Source organism: Hyperoodon ampullatus, assembly GCF_949752795.1.
Source record: "Hyperoodon ampullatus genome assembly, chromosome: 18".
NCBI classification, from domain to species: Eukaryota; Metazoa; Chordata; class Mammalia; order Artiodactyla; family Ziphiidae; genus Hyperoodon; species Hyperoodon ampullatus.
In genome coordinates this window covers 57807535-57827864 of record NC_136931.1, presented here as the reverse complement: position 1 = coordinate 57827864, position 20330 = coordinate 57807535, and the positions used below count along the sequence as shown (strand labels likewise).

The window sequence follows — 20330 nt, the reverse complement described above, 5'->3', positions numbered from 1 at the left end:
CGGCAGCATGTGGAATCTTCCTGGACCAGGGCTCGAACCCGTGTCTCCTGCATTGTCAGGCGGATTCTTAACCACTGCGCCACCAGGGAAGCCCCTAATTTTAATTTTCAGTTCTTACACTCAGACCTCCACTGGCTACCGTTTGTCCGCTGGACAAAATCCTGACTCCTCACTGTGGGTACACAGCCCTGTGTCATCCTCAGGGCCCTGCCGGGGTCTCCAGCCTCATCCTGGGAGCTTAACCTTTTCTCATGGTTCACCCTGTCCCAGTCACATTCACCTTTTCTTTGTCCCCAAACACCAAAACCTTCTCTGTCTCAGATCTTAGTTCCTTTCTTACTTTCTCCCTTTAAGTCACCATGGCTCAGGCCCTTTGTCCCCCTTCAGGTCTAGGCTCAGGGAAGTCTCCCCACCCGCTCCTGACAATCTCTTGTCACACTAATGGTTTTATTGTCCTTACATCAATCACCCTCATGAGAAGTGCCCTTCTCCATTGATTATTTGGAGTCTTTCCCATTTTCGCTTCACTGAAGAGCACAAGTTTTCCTCTTCTTCTGAGGATGGCTGCAACATCTCACTCTGGGGATGTGTTTAGAAGCTAGGACTGTGGGATGGGCTGAGTAATCTCCCCTAAGGAGAGACCAGGTGAACAGGGTCGGTGATGAGGATGGTTCCCATATTTGTTCTAGACATTTCGACTTTAATAGATCTTTACCCCATGTGGCTACTTAATTACTCAAAAGCAAAAAGATGTAGGGAGCTGTAAAAAGCCCTACAAATCTGATGTCCTCATGCAGTGTCCTGAGGTGTCCCCGTGTTTAGTCTCCCGTGTCACTGCTCCCCTGTAGCCCCCAGGTATTCCAGTCTCTGCACATCCAGTGGCCAGTCGCCACCTTGGACAGGAGCTTTGCCTTCAAGCATTTCATCTACTTAGAGTCCAGGATAGTGATTTCACTGTGCTAAGGGGGGGCATAAATCCAGAACCTAAGGGGAATGAAGGAAGTCCCTGTCAAAGAACTAGGGTTAATTAATCTTTTAATTACCTGTGAGTTGGGAGAACAGGAGACAAGAGACCTGGGGACCCTCTCTCTTTGAGACTTCCTCACTGAATTCAAATGCCTTTGTAACTGAAGTCCATAACATCCCCAGTTGCTGGTAAATTTTCCCAGGAGGGTCAACTTCTTGACCTTCATACTGAACGCCCAGTGTCCTTTGGATGGTTTCTTGTGAATATTCCTGTTGTGATGCCTTTGCAGACAGACACTTGTGCCTTTTAGCCCTCTTTGCCCGTGTTTGCATGAGGAGAGGTAGAAAAATGGGGAAATTGAAGGGGGCCCTGTAGGGTTCTATCCCAGGCTGGATATGGCAGCAAGGGCGAGCATCAAGATGAGCCCCACGAATGGTGTGTTCAGCTGTCCCTTTGGTCTCAAGGGGTTTGTGGCAAGGGATGTGTCAGTTCTGGCTGGAGCACCTGGTATTGGGTTTATAGGTAGTTGTGGGTGCATTGCATGGTTTGAGGTGCCATAGTGTCTTAGCTCAGGTTCCCTGGGACATAGCTGCTGAGACTGAGGTTTCCATGCATTGGTTTATTTGGGTATTTCATGGTTATACCTGGGGACGAATGAAGGCAGTGGATTTAGGCAGAGAAAAACATTTTTCTCCAGTGTTGTGAGAAGTATGGCCTGAGCTGAGCCCACAGGGATCTTTGGGTGCATGAGGATGGGTACCTTGTCCTCAGGCTATTCATTTAGAGGGTGCCCTACAGCCTCCACACCACAGGTGACTTCTGTTGGGTCTTTTGGATGGTGTAGAATCATTGTGCAATTGTTAGAGTAATACAGGGAAAATTTCAGTGATTGTGTTGTGAGTTATCTTTGATATTTTTTAGTATTTTGGGTCCCAAATGAAGAAAGTTTTAGGTGCACTGTGAAAGATACAAAAGAGAATTTGGAGTGTTTCTGTGGGAGATTTGGGGGCATCACTGGGGCATGTGCACCATTGAAACATCTTTTTTTTTTTTTGCGGTACGCGGGCCTCTCACTCTTGTGGCCTCTCCCGTTGCGGAGCACAGGCTCCGGAGGCGCAGGCCCAGCGGCCATGGCTCACGGGCCTATCCGCTCCGCGGCATGTGGGATCTTCCCGGACTGGGGCACGAACCCATGTCCCCTGCATCAGCAGGCGGACTCTCAACCACTGTGCCACCAGGGAAGCCCTGCAGAAGCTCTTTATCGGAGGTTTGTGCTTTGAAACAACTGATGAGTGTCTGAGGAGGCATTCTGAGCAGCAGGGAATGCTCACAGATTGTGTGGCAATGAGGGATCCAAACACCAAGCGCTGCAGAGGCTTCGGGGTTGTCACATATGCCACTGTGGAGGAGGTGGATGCGGCCATGAATGCAAGGCCACACAGGGTGGATGGAAGAGTTGTGGAACCAAAGAGGCCCGTCTCAAGAGAAGATTCTCAAAGACCTGGTGCCCACTTAACTGTGAAAAAGATTTGTGTTGGTGGCATTAAAGAAGACACTGAAGAACATCATCTAAGAGATTATTTTGAACAGTATGGGAAAACTGAAGTGACTGAAATCATGACTGACCAAGGTAGTGGCAAAAAGAGAGGCTTTGCTTTCATAACCTTTGATGACCATAACTCTGTAGACAAGACTGTCAGTCAGAAATACCACACGGTGAATGGCCACAACTGTGAAGTAAGGAAAGCCCTCTCTAAGCAGGAGATGGCTAGTGCTTCATCCAGCCAAAGAGGTCGAAGTGGTTCTGGAAACTTTGGTGGTGGTCGTGGAGGGGGTTTTGGTGGGAATGACAGCTTTGGTCGTGGAGGAGACTTCAGTGGTCGAGGTGCCTTTGGTGGCAGCCACGGTGGCGGGGGATATGGTGGCAGTGGAAATGGCTATAATGGATTCGGTAATGATGATGGAAGCCATTTTGGAGGTGGTGGAAGGTACAATGATTCTGGCAATTACAACAACCAATCTGCAGATTTTGGACCCATGAAAGGAGGAAACTTTGGAGGCAGAAGTGCTGGCCCCTGTGGTGGTGGAGACCAATACTTTGCCAAACCACAAAACCAAGGTGGCTATGGTGGTTCCAGCAGCAGCAGTAGCTATGGCAGTGGCAGAAGGTTTTAACTACTGCCGGGAAACAAAGCTTATCAGGAGAGGAGAGCCAGAGAAGTGACGGGGAAGCTCCAGGTTACAAAAGATTTGTGAACTTAGCCAAGCACAGTGGTGGCAGGGCCTGGCTGCTACAAAGAAGACATGTTTTAGATAGTACTCATGTGTACGGGGAAAAAAACTCAAGGACTGTATTTGTGACTAATTGTATAACAGGTTATTTTAGTTTCTGTTCTGTGGAAAGTGTAAAGCATTCCAACAAAGGGTTTTAATGTAGATTGGTTTTTTTTGCACCCATGCTGTTGATTGCTTAATGTAATAGTCTGATCATGACGCTGAATAAATGTGTTTTTTTTTTTTTAAAATGTGCTGTGTAGTTAGTCTACTCTGAAGCCATTTTGGTAAACTACCCCAACAGTGTGACGTTAGAATTCCTTCAGGGTGATGCCAGGTTCCATTCAAAGTTTATTTTCAACCTGCTTTGGTGGAGAAGCTATTGTCTTCAGAAACCTTGGTGTAGTTGAACTGACAGTTACTGTGTTGTGACCTAGAGTTCACTGTTAAAAGGGTCACCCAAGCAAAGTCATGGAGTTTTTTGGTTATTCATATGATTGTTGGCACATCCTGTGCAATATATCTAAATTGAATTATGGTACCAGATAAAGTTATAGATGGGAATGAAGCTTGTGTATCATCCATTATCATGTGTAATCAACAAATGATTTAATACACTCTTAAAAAGAAATTCACCCTTTTAATGGTTATATGATCAATTGTTATCTATAGTTTTACAGTGGCTGTTGAATGACTCTGTAGCTATTTTGTGAAAAAGCAGGGAAGAATGATGAAATCCTTTATGCGCAAGGATTGGTAGTATTATCAGGGAAAATATGAAAAGGCAGGGAATGAGAGTGAGGATATGTTGCTCCAAACCTTAACGTCTCTGGCTGAGCTAGCCCCATTTTTGTGGGGCTCATGAAAATCCCTGGAAAGGAGACAGAGCTCTTTCCCGCAAGGTCTTACAAATAACCCGAAGACTGCTGTCAGACCTCCACAGACGGGGACTCAACACAGAGGAACCTGCCCCACCCAGGACCGAAAAACAGACTTTCCTCAAACGCCTTGAACTGCAAGAAGTTTCAGATAACCTGCTAGTGTTTGTGTGGACACTTTTTCAGAATGGGTGGAAGCATTTCCCACAGACAGAATTTCTCTGAAGTGGTTAAAGCCCTTCTAAGGGATATTATCCCCTGATTTGGAAGAAGGCATTAAAACTGCATTCATCCTGGAGACCACAATCAACAGGAAAAACCAAGAAAATGAATCATACATTAAAAAGGAACATCGCTAAAACATGGCAAGAGACACTGAACTTGGGATAAGGCCTTGCCAGTTGCTCTGCTATGGATCAGTGGCTCCCAGAAGCAGGCTTAAATGAAGCCCCTTTAGAATACTCTATGGCAGGCCACTGCAGGTGTGTGCCCAGGCAGGAGAATCTATAAATGCTAAAGACCTAGCGGTGGCCAATCACATTAAAACTTTGGGCGCTATTTATTCATGAGTTTACCTCCAACAGGTCTGCCCATCCAACCGAAGTAGATGGGAATTCCATCTCCATTGCCCATTGGAGAAGGGGCAACCGATTTGTTTAACTGTGTCCAAAGAAATAGCACCAGAATTTAGTATATGTATTGAACTGGAACCAAAACCCCAAGTTCAGTTATGAATTAGACAAGAAACTGCTAAGAGGTTTCATCAGGTTTAAATAGTTGTAGATAAAAAGGACTAAAGATTCTAAGAAATATTCCTCACCTCTGTTCAGCAGAAGGGTCTTCATTCCTTTTCCCACAAGATTGTGGGATGGAAATTGACAGTGGGGAATTGTAATAGGGAAGAACACTTTGTATTCTATTACAAGTTCGTCACTGAAGGGATGTTGCCTAGAAGCTTACATTATACATAATGGCCCATCTCTGGGAACCCTGCCTCCCAGGTCATGAGCCTTAAGCTAAAATACCTTTGTTTAGCTCAAAGGAAACCTCCTGACCAGGCCCACCTGTGAATGACTGCAGGGAGGAAGAAATTGACACATCTCCCTCTGGAGGCTGATGGGAACCAGGAAGTGTTTGGCTTTACTGCCTCCCCTTTTAGTATAAAAGGAGCCTGAATTCTAACTCAGGCAAGATGGCTCTTTGGGGTCATGAGCCCGCCGTCTTCTTGGTTTGCTGGCTTTCTGAATAAAGTCGTTACTCCTTGTCCCAACGACTCATCTTTTGATCATTGGCCTGTCATGTGGCGAGCAGTAGGGGCTTAGACTCAGTAACAAAAGAACAATGTAATTTATATCAGTTTTTAAAAATGTATTGCTCTTTTTAAAGCAATGGTTAGTAAAAATGTTTTTAATTTAAAAATTTTAAAAGAAGAAAAATTTTTAAAAGAGAGTAATCATTACTGACAGAAGTTATCACATACCTTAGTCCTCCAGTCTCAGGCCCTGGTTTTTTTTTTTTTTTTTTTTTTTTGCGGTACGCGGGCCTCTCACCACTGCAGCCTTTCCCGTTGCGCAGCACAGGCTCTGGACGCACAGGCTCAGCAGCCATGGCTCACGGGCCCAGCCGCTCCGCGGCATGTGGGATCTTCCTGGACCGGGGCACGAACCCATGTCCCCTGCGTCAGCAGGCGGACTCTCAACCACTGCACCACCAGGGAAGCCCAGACCCTGGGTTTTGTCCCTGAGTCTCTGGAACTGAGCAGTGTTGAGTTGGCCTCCTGGCTGAATAAGGAACAGAAAGGACAAGTTGTTCTGCAGGGTGTCAGTATGAAATGGCCCATTCTTCCCAGGGAGAGTTTTGCATTTATTTATTTATTTTTGGGTGTGTCGGGTCTTCCTTGCTGCGTGCAGGCTTTCTCTAGTTGTGGCGAGTGGGAGCTGCTCTTTATTGTGGTGTGCAGGCTTCTCATTGTGGTGGCTCCTCTTGCTTCAGAGCACAGGCTCTAGGAGCGTGGGCTTCAGTAGTTGTGGCATGCAGGCTTCAGTAGTTGTGGCACGTAGGCTGTAGGAGCACGGGCTTCAGTAGTTGTGGCATGTGGGCTTCAGTAGTTGCAGCCTGTGGGCTCTAGACCACAGGCTCAGTAGTGGTTCATGGGCTTAGTTGCTCCCGTGGCATGTGGTATCTTCCTGGACCAGGGCTCGAACCCGTGTCCTCTGCATTGGCAGGCGGATTCTTAACCACTGCGCCAGCAGGGAAGTCCCAGAGTTTTGTATTTTTTATTCTAGTTTGTAATACAGAGACAAGTCAAGCTCTTGTTTCCTTAAACTGCTTAAATTAATACTAATTGCAGGAAATGTTCCACATCCAATGACTGACCCACAGCTACCACTTGGAGACCCAAGTTCCCAACCACTGAATTGCTTGAGCCTCAGGAGCAGGACTTGTGAGCAACATGCTGGCAAAAACAATTTTTTATTAAAATCATTTTCTACTTGTTAGGAGGAAACATCCTAGTTTCCAACATAAGTGGTCCCCAAAGCTGTAAGCTTTTACCTGAAAATTGTAACAGCCGGGGTTTCAAAGTACTGGGAAGCACCATTCCCTGACTGCCCGCTAGCCCCTGTCCCGCCTTTCGGGCTCTGGAGCTCAGAACTGGACTCTCCTCGCCCCGCCCCTCACCTTCAGCGCTCCGCCCAAGTCCCGCCTAGAAGCCTCGCCTCTGAAGTACGCGCCGCGTGCGCAGTTTATTACGGAAGCGGAAGCGGAGACCTGAGGGTGAAGGTCGTACAGCGGAGCTTAAGTTTTTCCTTCTAGTGTTAAGTCTGTGCTGCGCGGTCCCCCTTACTCCATCTTTAGGGTCTCCGAGGTTCTGCGGGCGTAATAGCCCAGCGCCCGCCGTCCGCCCCAAGTAAATCCAGAAGTCGCCGTTACAGGTCGAGTATTAATTTCCTTTGGGCTTGAAATCGCTGTGAGGTTGGTCCTTGCCCTTTGCTTTTCGGCCTTCCGTCCACTGAGACACCGCCTTTCGCGACATTTTCCTGCTTACAGTCCTTTATTACTTCCGCCTGCGCCTTGTAAAGTCCCCTTCTGCGAGGTGGATTCGCGCGCCCGCAGCTTCGCTGTCTCTCCCACCTCAGAGGGCAGCGCCGGCCGCCGCGCTCCCGGACAGGCCGCGTCCTCTCCCCGGTCCCGGGATTCTGCAGAGCCCGCCCCTCTCCTGCGACCCCCTCCCTCCCCGCCCCCCCGTTCTCGCGTCTCCTCAGGCCGGTCCTTGTGATCCGCAAGCCTCCTCTTCCTAGTCAGCTCTTCCGCTCACCCTGTGTAGGGGGAGGTGAGCTGGGCCGACCGTGTGACACCCAGTATTCTTCCGTCACAAGTTCATCTCGCTGGAAATTGTTCTCAAAGGGATAGTAAAATGAAACAGATTTAGCTCTTAAAGTAGCGGGTGGATAAAATAGAGAAGTGAATAAAGGAGTGTGATCTCCTGGGATTGGAGAGCAACATGGGGACACGGGCCCTGCGTCAGCTGTAGCAGGAGGGACAGCAGTGGTGAGAGCACTTCACAGAGAGTGCGGGGAGAGGATAAAAGAGTTAGAAGTAAGGCCTTCGGAGCGTCGTGGTCCTGGGAGAGACACGGAGGACAGGTGTTGACTAGAAGAGCAGAGGAAGACACAGCAGGAAGGAAGCATAGCCGTGCGGGGTGCCACAGAGCGGGAGTGTAACCGGAGTAGAAGGAATGTCACCTGGAGGGCAGAGAGGGGGCAGAGATGGAGGAAGAAAGAGGCAGAAATACACGGAGGTTTAGGACAGTCAGAAAAGGTGGGCGTAAAGAGCCGCAGGAGGGGGAACGAGTTGCAGAGTGGTGGGGCAGGACAGGTGTGAGAAAGTAAATAGGGCAGGAACCGCAGGCGAGCGGAGGGGAGCAAGGAGGGGAACAGGGAGACGGATAAAGAATGAAACAGAAACACGTAGTCGTCAGGTAGAGGGGGAAGCTGGATACAGATGGGGGTGAGTTCTTTGCACATGGATGATTAAGTTGTGATATATATTTTCATTTTATTTATTTATTTTTTTTTGCGGTACGCGGGCCTCTCACTGTTGTGGCCTCTCCCGGTGCGGAGCACAGGCTCCGGACGCGCAGGCTCAGCGGCCATGGCTCACGGGCCCAGCCGCTCCGTGGCACGTGGGATCTTCCCAGACCGGGGCACGAACCCGTGTCCCCTGCATCGGCAGGCGGACTCTCAACCACTGCGCCACCAGGGCAGCCCTAAGTTGTGATATTTTAATTTGTTGCTTTAGAATGTAAAACATTTACTTATGTTATCCACCTCTGGCTAGATACCCAAGGGAAATGAAATCATTATAGCGAGGGAAATATTTGCACTGCAATGAACATTACTGTATTATTCACAACAGCCAAGATGTAGAAAGAACTAAAATGTCTGACAAATGAATGGATATAGAACATTTATTTCAGCCTTAAATTATGACATTATTATGACAGAAAAAGACAGATATTATATGTGGAAAGTAGAAATGTCTTACTCATAGGGCTGTAGAGTATAAAGGGTATTAGGAGGGGTTGGATGGTGGGGTAAATGGGGAGATGTTGGTCAGAGGTTACAAACGTTCAGTTGTAAAATGAAAAAGTACCACATGTATATCTAATGTACAGCATGCAGACTCTAGTTAATCACACTGTGTTTCTATATACTTGGAGTTTGCTCTGAGCGTAGCACTCAAGTGTTCTCACTACACAGAAATAAAATGGTAATTGTAAGTTGATGGAAATGTAAACTACTTTATTGTGATAATTATTACACAGTGAATATACATCTATCAAATAATCACATTGTATGCCTCACATGTACATGGTTGTTACTCATCAATTACCTCAGTTAAGCTGGGAAAGAAAAAGAAAGTGAGGGGTGTGCTGGCCTTGCCACTGCTGAGTGCTGCTCAATCCAGGCTTCATATTAGATCGATGAGGCATTTTGCACATACATGTTTTGTACCCTCTAATGAGGGATTCTTCTTCAGATCGTCCGTGTGAGGCCAAAGCTCAATAATATTTAAAGTGCCCCCAATTCTAATTTGGATCCGTCACTGAGTATCGTGACTCTGAGTCCCACATTCCCGAGGGCTGAGATCTGGGCTGAGGGTGAGGGCTCTGCTCTGCATAGGGATGGATCAGGGCTGGTCTGTGACCTGAACGGGATTGTCGGGTCCAGCTGAGGTGCCCGCTGCAGCTGGGGACGTGAGGGCCTCACCAGGAGGGGAGCGAGATCTAAAGAAAGTGTGGGGAAACTCACATGTTGGTCTTTTACGAGTTTACTGTCCTGAGCCCCTCCTGGGATAGTCGGCAGCAGAGGACTGTCTGTCCCACATGCTGAGGGCTTCCCTGTGTGTGTGGCTGTGACTCAGGAAGGGGGTGTGTCGATTCTAAGCATTAAACAGCCTGTTTTCAACTTTCAAGGTCAACCTCTAAAGACTCAACGTTGCCTGAGGAAGAAACTCAGAAGAGGAGGGAGAGGAAAGAGAAGGAGTCAGGAATGGCTCTTTCTCAGGTAAAGTCATTTTCTCAGTTGTTTCTTCTATCTGTCCTTCCCGACATGCCCTTCTTTGGACTCGCTGATCTCTGAATCTGAAGTATCCCACCTGACACCTGTACATTCACACTCACCTGGGTCCTTCCCTCAGGGCCTGTCACGTCCACTTAGATCCCATCTCCCCATGACCCAGTGACCTGGAACTTGTGAAAAGGCTCCACTGGGCGCAGTCCTGGGCAGGGCTTCACACCCACAGATTCAGGCAGAGTGTCAGTGCTGTTGGGTGGGAGGGGTTGTTTAGGGCCCCATCTGGATGGACTGTCTGCTCTCTGTAAACCAGGATAAAGAAACTGCACACGAAAGTCAGTTATTAGGTGCACAATATCTGGTAAAATCTGGGAGTAGACCAACAAGGGGAAATTTGTTCTGACTTTTTCTAAGGCAATTGAAGCTAAATAAGTGAGTCACTGACTCAGAATCTTAATGATTGGGAACGGAATGAAAAATTCAGAACTAGACATCAGTGATAGAGGGTGTTTTATTCCATCATCTATTTCAAACTATGAAATCAGTCTAAATGTCTGAGAGGTGGAAATTCCTTAAATCACTTTCATCACCTTCATTCTTCAGATTTTGTGTTTTCACTATGCTGGTTTTGTTCTTTGGCACAGAGAAATTTTTACGTTTGATGAAGGTAAGGTTTCCTCTTCATTGTTTATCACATAGGTATCCAGTTTCCCAGCACCATTTGTTTTGTTTTGCTGTAAATTTTATTTATTTATTTATTTATTTATGGTTGCGTTGGATCTTCATTGCTGCATTCAGGTTCTCCCTAGCTGTGGCGAGCGGAGGCTACGCTTGGTTGCGGTGCGCGGGCTTCTGTTGTTGTGGAGCATGGGCTCTAGGCATGTGGCACGCCAGTTCAGTAGTTGTGGCTCGTGGGCTCTAGAGCACAGGCTCAGTAGTTGTGGCACATGGGCTTAGTTTCTCTGCAGCATGTGGGATCTTCCTGGACCAGGGCTCAAACTCATGTCCCCTGCATTGGCAGGCAGGTTCTTAACCACTGTGCCACCAGGGAAGCCCTCCCAGCACCATTTGTTAATGGCAGCTGTCTTTTTTCCACTGTGTAGTCTTAGCATCCTTAGTATCAGTAGATTTTAAATATATACAAAGGATCATTTCTGAGCATTCTCTTCTGTTCCATTGGTTTATATATATGTGTTTATGCCAGTACCACACCATCTTGATTACTTTATAATATGTTTTGAAAATTAAAGGGTAGCCTCCATCTTTCTTCTTATTCAAGAGTGTTTTGGCAGTTTGTGGTCCCTTGAGTCTCTATGATGTCTGGCCTGTGTTTTTTCTATTTCTGCAAAAATTGCCATTGTAATTTTGATAATGGTTGCATTAAATATGTAGAACAGTTTGGGTAGTTTGTTTGGACATTTCAAGAGTTTTGAGACTTCCAGTCCATGAGTATAGATTTATTTGTATCTTTGGATTTCTTTTTTTTTTTTTTTAGTCTGAGGCAACTATTTTCTCTTTTATTCTTTAACAGACATGTTCAACATTATGGGCAACATTCTTAAAACCTTAAGCTTCACAGACTTTCAGACATTCAAATACTATGGTCTCCTTTTCTTTGATGTGAAGGATTATTCAGCTAGAAAAATAAAAGCATGGTAGACAATACATTTTCACCACATTCAAAGTAGTACAAAAATTAAGACTACAGAACTACACATCGTACCTAATGTGTCATTAAAAATAGAAGACAGCATTTTCTTCAGCAAATAAAACAGCATATTGGTATGCTGTTAATGCATAAACCTTTTAATGTATACTGTCATTCACAAATTATTTACAACTTCCACTGTGTGAAGAGAACTAAAATGTAGATTTTCTGCAAAACTGGAAAAAAGCAATACAAAATTTGTGAAAGCCTGTGTTTCATATTATACAAAAGCAAGTTTTTCTCTTCAAATACCAGATATTGTACACAGTGATATTTTGGACATATTATAGTAATTCTTGAGGATGTTTTAATGCTGGAGGTAAGTTTACAGGCCTTGACTCTTCATCGAGGAGTACTAAGTCTTCTGTTTCACTGCCTCTGTATTTCCTTTTACATATTTTTACCACCATTTTTTCTTCAGAAATAACTTCCAGGCTTCACTTGATGCAACTGCTTTTGCGTTTTCTTTGCTTTTTCCCCGGCCAGTGCCCAAATACACAGGCTTACATCTCAATTCACAAACAATACTTTCTTGAGAGCTCTTATTTTGAGGCAGATCTGCCAGTTCTATTAGCGGGACAAGAGACACATCCAGTGTTGATTTCAGAGCCTTGATAGCTGCGTTTAGGAGCTCTCCATGATTCATGCTGGGATGGAAGTCACCAACGGCCACCAGCTTCCATGCCACCATTTTGTACAGTCTATTGACAGAAGGCTGCTTCTGTTTCACATCTTCATTGGTTAACTTGCAACAAGAGAATCTGACAGAACTCTCGCTCGATTGCGAAGTACTTTCAGAAGGCAGCTGTGACGTGCTGGTCTGAGAACTACTCTTAGAAGCCAGCTGGGACACACTTGCTATGGAAGTGCTTTTGGAAACCAGAGAGCCACTGGTCTGGGAGCTGTTCTTGGAAGCTAACGGTGATGCAGCTACCTGGGAAGTGCTTTTGGAAGTCAGCGTCGTGTTTGCTGAGGTGGTGCTTTTGAGGGTTAGTAAAGATGTGCCTGATGAGGAACTGTTTTTAGAAACGGATGACGAAACACTTGCCTCTGAACTAGTTTTGGAAGTTAACCACTTGAAGCTGTCTCTGAACTAGGTTTAGAAGACAACAGTGGCAACTCTATTTCTGAGCTTCCTGGGGAGCCCAACAAGGGCACCTCAATCTCTGAGATGCTTTGAGAGGCTGAGACTGAAGAGCCTTCCAGAGCACTCTTTTTTCGGGGATCCACTTTGTTCTCTGGAATCAGTGGATTGGGTCACATGACTATTCACACTGGATTTCAACAACGAAGAAACAAAGGACACTGAATCATGTTTATCTGGAGCTTCTGGTTCAGAAACTGTTCCAGACCCTACCGTTGTTACCTGAGAGGGAATGCTGCTTCTGCTTTGGCTGGAAACAGATTGCTCTCCATCACTTGTGGAGCTGTTCTGACTCAGGGCACCAGAGCTCCATATCATTTCTTTTTAGATTCCACATATAAGTGATATCATACGATATTTCTTTTTCTGTCTGACTTACTTCAGTTAGTATGACAATCTCTAGGTCCATCCATGTTGCTGCAAATGTCATTAATTCATTCTTTTTAATGGCTGAGTAATATTCCATTGTATGTATGTACCACATCTTCTTTATTTTAATTTTATTTTATTATTTATTTTTGGCCACCTTGTCTTTGTTGCTGCACGTGGGCTTTCTCTAGTTGCGGTGAGTGGGGACTACTCTTCATTGCAGTGCGTGGGCTTCTCATTGCGGTGGCTTCTCTTGTTGCGGAGCATGGGCTCTAGGCGCACGGGCTTCAGTAGTTGTGGCATGTGAGCTCAGTAGTTGTGGCTCGCGGGTTCTAGAGTGCAGCCTCAGTAGTTGTGGCGCATGGGCTTAGTTGCCCCGTGGCATGTGGGATCTTCCTGGACCAGGGCTCGAACCCATGTCCCCTGCATTGGCAGGCGGATTCTTAACCATTGCGCCACCAGGGAAGCCCCGTACCACCTCTTCTTTGTCCATTATTCTGTTGATATTTAGGTTGCTTCCATGCCTTGGCTCTTATAAACAGTGCTGCAGTGAACACTGGGGTGCATGTATTCTTTCGGACCATGTTTTTCTCTAGATATATACCCAGGAGTGGACTTGCAGTGTCATATGATAGCTCTATTTTTGTTTTTTTTTAAGGGACCTCCATAGTCTTCTCCATAGTGGCTCTACCAATTTACATTCCCACCAGCAGTTCAGGAGGGTCCCTTTCTCTCCACACCCTCTCCAGCATTTATTGTTTGTGGGTTTTTTGATGGTAGCCATTTTGACTGGTGTGAGGTGATAGCTCATTGTAGTTTTGATTTGCATTTCTTTAATAATTAGTGATGTCGAACGACTTAGCAATTTTTTACTGAAGTATTTTTTTAACATCTTTATTGGAGTATAATTGCTTTACAATGGTGTGTTAGTTTCTGCTTTATAACAAAGTGAATTATCTATACATATACATATATCCCTATATGAAGTATTGTTGATTTACAGTGTTTGGTTAGTTTTGGGTGTACAACAAAATGACTCAATTTTATATACTTCTTCAGATCCTTTCCCTTTATAGGTTATTACAAAATACTGAGTATGGTTCCCTGTGCTATATAGTAGGTCCTTGTTGGTTATCTATTTATACAAAATAGTGTGTATATGTTAATACCAAATCCTAATTTATGCCCCTCCCTTCTGCTTTGGTCACCCCTAACTTTCTTTACTATGTCTGTGGGTCTATTTCTGTTTCATATGTAAGTTCAGTTGTATCTTCTTTCCTTCAGTTTCACATATAAGTGATATATTTGTCTTTCTCTGTCTGGCTTACTTCACTTAGTATGATAATCTCTAGGTCCATCCATTTTGCTGCAAATGGCATTATTTCATTTGTTTTTATGGCTGAGTAATATTCCATTGTGTGTGTGTATATATATGTATATGTGTGTGTGTGTATATATATATATATATATATATATATATATATACACACACATACATACACCACATCTTCTTTATCCATTCATCTGTTAGTGGACATTTAGGTTGCTTACATGTCTTGGGTATTGTAAATAGTGCTGCAGTGAACATTGGGGTGCATGTATCTTTTCGAATTATGGTTTTCTCCAAATATATGCCTTGGAGTGGGTTTGCAGGATCTGAATCTTTCTTATTTAACTCTTTTGTTCTGCCAAAGTTGGATTCAGTTTGTTCTCTTTCTGCTTCATTGAGATGTAAAAAATTCTTGAGTGGAGATCTTTTCCCTTTTTGTTGTAACCATTTAGCCGTGTAGATTTCTCTTTTATTATAGCCTTCAAGTAAAATGGGGTTATTGAAGTGTCATATTGTTACTGTGCTGCTGTTTCCCTCTTTTTTTTTAAATTAATTAATTTATTTTTGGCTGTGTTGGGTCTTCGTTGCTGCACGTGGGCTTTCTCTAGTTGTGGCAAGCAGGGGCTTCTCTTCATTGTGGTGCATGGGCTTCTCACTGCGGTGGCTTCTCTTGTTGCGGAGCATGGGCTCTAGGCGTGCGGGCTTCAGTTGTGGCACACGGGCTCAGTAGTTGTGGCTTGCAGGCTCTAGATCACAGGCTCAGTAGTTGTGGCACACGGGCTTAGTTACTCTGCGGCATGTAGGATCTTCCCGGACCAGGGCTTGAACCCGTGTCCCCTGCATTGGCAGGTGGATTCTTAACCACTGCGCCACCAGGGAAGTCCCTATTTTCCTCTTGATTTCTGTTAACGTTTGCTTCATTTGGGGGGAAGCTGTAATGTATGTATATATTTATAACTGTTGTATCTTCTTGGGGAATTGACTCGTTTAAGATTGTATAATATCATTTGTGCCTTCTGTCAGTTTTTGCCTTTGTTTTATGTGATATAATATACTCAGCCCTGCTCTCTTTAGCATGGAATATCTTTTTCCTTTCTTTCACCTTTAGCTTTTCCGTCTCATTTGATGTATGAATGTTCACGTTTCCAGCTGTCTGACACACTCTCTCTGTGTCTCTTACACTTGGTCTTCGTTTTTCCTCCTGTTACTTCCTCTGGTGGTCCCTGCTCAGGCACACTGAGCAGTGGTGAAAGGCTGGTGCCCTGGCCAGCCCCCTTCATTTCACTGTAATTACAGAGGATACGTATGAAGTGTTTACTTTTCATGACGTTTGGTGAAATGTTCTTGCTTAATAACAATATATTTTTTCCATACGCTTTTTTGGTCATGATTTTTAATTCTCCAAGAAGTTTTTAACTTTACCACTGTGATAATTTTCTTAATCTGTGAAAATAGTGTATAACACTGAACTTCTCTAATTTTGTGTCAATGTTTTATTAGTGGAAAACAAAAAAACCGATGATAAAAAAAATTGTCCTGAAATATGTAGAGATAAGTCTTCTCATTCCAGTTGATTTTGTGTTGACGTGTGTGATGGGTGCCATGGATGTGCAAGCCATTCATTTAGATAAAAGACATGATTTCAAAGTATATATCTTTTTGCAGTTGAAATTATATCTTCAGTATATTCCGTGGCCTTGGTGGTGGGATGAATTGGGTGATTGGGATTGATATATATACACTAATATGTATAGAATGGATAACTAATTTTAAAAAAGACCTATTTAAGTAATAGAAGACATGAAGAGATGAAACAGATTTGAATCCTTGTTTTAATGATTTAAGGTACATATACATAAGCAAGTGTCTGCAATCCAAAGTAAAAGTAATAAATGCCCTAAGCAAGGTATAAATATATATATATATATTCCTTGGCCTTGAATTTTTTCTGCAGCATCATGTTAATGGTTTAAATAGTAGTAAGATTACTAACGTTTTATGTGTATGTATATGTGCTTGTGTGCCCACATCTATAATGACCTTTCATGCTATTCCATGTCATTCACCTTGGATGTCTTTCAAGCTTTTCTCAGGGATCCCTCTGTTAATGTACTTTTTTTTTTTTTAGACATCTTTATTGGAGTATAATTGCTTTACAGTGGTGTGTTAGTTTCTGCTTTATAACAAAGTGTCAGTGAACTTTTAATGCTCTCCTTTACTTAACTGATTTTTAAGCTTCAATTCCAGGGCTCAACCACCTGAGTTCAGGTGCTTGCTGGGTCATTACTTAGCTTCTTGACTTGGTTTGAGTTTCTCTTGGTGTCTCTGACACAGTTTTCTGCTCTATAAGATGGGAACATATCTTTCTCGAATGAGCTGTTATATTGATAAGAAGTTCGTGTTTGTAAAGTACTTATTTTGAGTAATGTTTTGTCTATAGGAAGTATTCGAACACTTTTAATCATTGCTTCAATCATAATTGAAGATTTTGAGTTTTCTTTAAAGCCATTGTGGACTTTGTCATCTCTGAAGCCGCCACTCATAGTGTAACTTATTTAAATATTGAATATCACTCAATGTTTAGAACATAGTATCTGACACTTCTGCATAGACAACCCGTTGTTTAGTATTATTTATGTATGTTTTATGGATTCCCCACAAAGACGACAAATCCATATTTATTGGATGATATGATAATCTCTTACGAAAAGGCATAAGAATTTAAAATAAGGGATACAGTATTTGCTCCAAATACCTTAACACAGATCTTTCAGAACATGTACTTGAACCAAATCGATCCTTACCCCTCTCTCATCTTTACATTTTGTATGAAGATAACTCTTCCCCTGACCCGTTGTTGAAATGTATTTTCATTTCAGGAACGGTTGACCTCCAAGGATGTGGCCATAGAATTCTCTCAGGAGGAGTGGGAATGCCTGGACCTTGGTCAGAGGGCCTTGTACAGGGACGTGATGTTGGAGACCTGCAGGAACCTGATCTCTGTGGGTGAGGATAACTTCCCTCTAGAAGTTGGGATCTCCCCTTGGGTGTTTTGCATTTTTCCCTGTGTGCTTCTTGGGAGGCCCTGTTTTCGTCATATGATCTGAAAGCCCTGTTGACACAGACATGATGCAGCATCACGAGTTTAAACTGACCCTTTCTTCAGATGATCTGCCTGTTTCACGTTACGTTAGGGGTTGTTCAAGAGCTTAATTATGTATAAAGCTCAATGGCACACTTTTAAAAGATATCCAATTTCTTGTCTTCTGCCCTGTGGCTTTGACTGACTATTTCTTTTTTTTTTTTTTTTTTTTTTTATAAATTTATTTATTTATTTATTTTTGGCTGTGTTGGGTCTTCGTTTCTGTGCGAGGGCTTTCTCTAGTTGTGGCAAGCGGGGGCCACTCTTCATCGCGGTGCGCGGGCCTCTCACTGTCACGGCCTCTCCCGTTGCGGAGCATAGGCTCCAGATGCGCAGGCTCAGTAGTTGTGGCTCACGGGCCCAGTCGCTCCGTGGCATGTGGGATCTTCCCAGACCAGGGCTCGAACCCGTGTCCCCTGCATCGGCAGGCAGACTCCCAACCACCGCGCCACCAGGGAAGCCCCTGACTGACTATTTCTTGGAAGAGTGTTAGATACATGTATTACACTGTTCCCGATACATTTAGAAGGAGGAGGTGGATGAATCTGAAATATTTTTCCTGACCCACCTGTAATGTCCTCACTCCTCAGCTGAACAAAGAGCTGTGGTTTTGGAAAAACCACAGCACTTCACATTTCTTTGTTCTGATAAGCAGAAATTTCTTTTTCTGATCTGAACATTATCTCCATTTTTGGAACAAGAGGAAGAGCCCAGGACTCTGGTGAGTGGTGTGAAAATAGCAAAAAAACCAAACGGGTGCGAATGTATCAAAAGTGTGAACACAGGTGGGATCTCAGGGCAGAGAGGAAGCCACAACATTAATAGTGTTTGGGAAACTCTTCTCATGGTGGAGAGTTCTTCGGGAAAACTGAAGTTTCTTTTTTTTTTTTTTTTTGCGGTATGTGGGCCTCTCACTGTTGTGGCCTCTCCCGTTGCGGAGCACAGGCTCTGGACGCACAGGCCCAGCGGCCATGGCTCACGGGCCCAGCCGCTCCGCAGAATGTGGGATCTTCCCAGACTGGGGCACGAACCCATTTCCCCTGCATCGGCAGGCGGACTCTCAACCACTGCGCCACCAGGGAAGCCCCTGAAGTTTCTTTATTAAACTCTCAGAGGAGACTTTTCTTCTACCCGAGTTATCACTCTATCCTTCCAAATGTAAAATGTATTCTTTCACCCTGCAGTGGTGCTGCAGCTCCTACAGAGACAAAGGCAAGGTCTTTATCAAGATCCACAACACTCCTCATCTGGCTGCTGTGAACTGGCTGTTGCTTGACTTTGAGGAGCATGAGGCGGGCTGTGTTATTGCGTTGTCTTGCCCCCTCTTCTCTCTTTATGGACTTGATTCTATTGGATGCTCAGTTTTTAGTCCATATAGATCAAAGCTGATGCCTCTAGTGTCTAACCCCTGACCCTGTCCTGGTTTCATGTCTGTTGTATTTGGAAGATATAATCAGAAGATGGAAAATACCGGCTGCTATTTAATTTTTATTAATTCAAAAAAATTTTTATATTATTTATTTATTTATTAATTATTTTTTTGGTTGCATTGGGTCTTCGTCGCTGTGCGGGGCCTTTCTCTAGTTCTGGCAAGCGGGGGCTACTCTCTTGTGGTGCGTAGGCTTCTCATTGCGGTGGCTTCTCTCGTTATGGAGCACGGGCTCTAGGTGCATGGGCTTCAGTAGCTGTGGCATGTGGGCTCAGTAGTTGTGGTGCATGGACTTAGTTGCTCCACGGCATGGGGGATCTTCCTGGCCCAAGGCTCGAACCCGTGTCCCCTGCATTGGCAGGCAGATTCTTAACCACTGGGCCACCAGGGAAGTCCCTGCTATTTGGTTTTACCTGGCACCTCAGAATGTGTATGGAGCTGTCTCAGTCCCTATCTTCCTGTTTAGATCTGTCAGCCATTTCTTCTTTTCTGCTTTTGCCACACATTTCAGGGGTGTGTGGAATAGCCAGGTGCATTGGATCTTCTGTGATTGTTACTTAGGAAAACTGTAAGGACAGTGGACAGAGAGATCCTTTTTTTTTTTTTTTTTTGCGGTATGCGGGCCTCTCACTGTTGTGGCCTCTCCCGTTGCGGAGCACAGGCTCCGGGCGCGCAGGCTCAGTGGCCATGGCTCACGGGCCCAGCCGCCCCGCGGCATGTGGGATCTTCCCAGACTGGGGCACAAACCTGTGTCCCCTGCATTGGCAGGCGGACTCTCAGCCACTGCGCCACCAGGGAAGCCCGAGATCCTCTTTTTGATCCTAAATCCAGCAAGGGGAACATAACATGAATCTTTCAGGCTCTTAGCTTGGCATCCCTGGGTCGAGCAAATGGTCCCATCTCAGGATGTTGTAATATCCGACTCCCATATCTTGTCTTTTTTCGCTCCTGTACTGCTCTATCTAGTCTGGGAATGTAGACTCTTCCTCACTTTACTTTCTCCTTAGTTTGTATAAGTTTTCCTCTTAAGCTTGATCTTGAAGTATGTAGTCCTAGAGTCTGAAATTGTATCCAGTTTCTTTGCTGTGGTAATCCACCTATGTTTAATGGGCAGCTTCTAGTGGACTCTGTAGAGTGGGTTTACTGGGTAACAGAAAATTTTTGAAGGAGAATACTTTCCCTCATATGCTGTACTATTTTCCCGTTACATACAAAATCACCGCTTGAAGCTATTTAGTAGAGTGGTCAGCATGTTCTGAGATAAAAGACAGAAAGTGTCTGAAGACCTTGACCTGTAAGTCTTTCCAGTTTCTTTTTCTGGCTTTGACCAATGTCACAAAAGCCTGTGTGAAGGGCACTGTGACAGTGTTGTTCACATGTACTAATGTCCATCCCCTTTGAGCCTCAGTAAGTGGTACAGCAGTTCCTCCGAGCAACAGTGCTGTCTGAGTTCACATCCTTATATGTGTGAGGCTGCTGACTGCACTGTTGTTCATGCCGTGCCACATGCTCC

The 20330-nt window shown here is 44.7% G+C and overlaps 1 protein-coding gene and 1 pseudogene across 2 annotated transcripts; one reads left to right on the top strand and one right to left on the bottom strand.

Moving 5' to 3' along the window:
• Positions 1-2218: 2218 nt before the first annotated feature.
• LOC307066279 (heterogeneous nuclear ribonucleoprotein A1-like) lies at positions 2219-3142 on the top strand (the record flags this gene model as incomplete). The annotated part of the gene is made up of 1 exon (XM_079723388.1): positions 2219-3142. The coding sequence occupies exon 1, from the start codon at positions 2291-2293 to the stop codon at positions 3140-3142; it is 852 nt and encodes a 283-aa protein (XP_079579514.1). The 5' UTR covers positions 2219-2290.
• Positions 3143-11687: 8545 nt separating this feature from the next.
• LOC307066923 (CDKN2A-interacting protein-like) lies at positions 11688-12865 on the bottom strand (annotated as a pseudogene). The gene has a single exon. The product of its transcript is annotated as a CDKN2A-interacting protein-like (transcript).
• Between the last annotated feature and the right edge of the window lie 7465 nt (positions 12866-20330).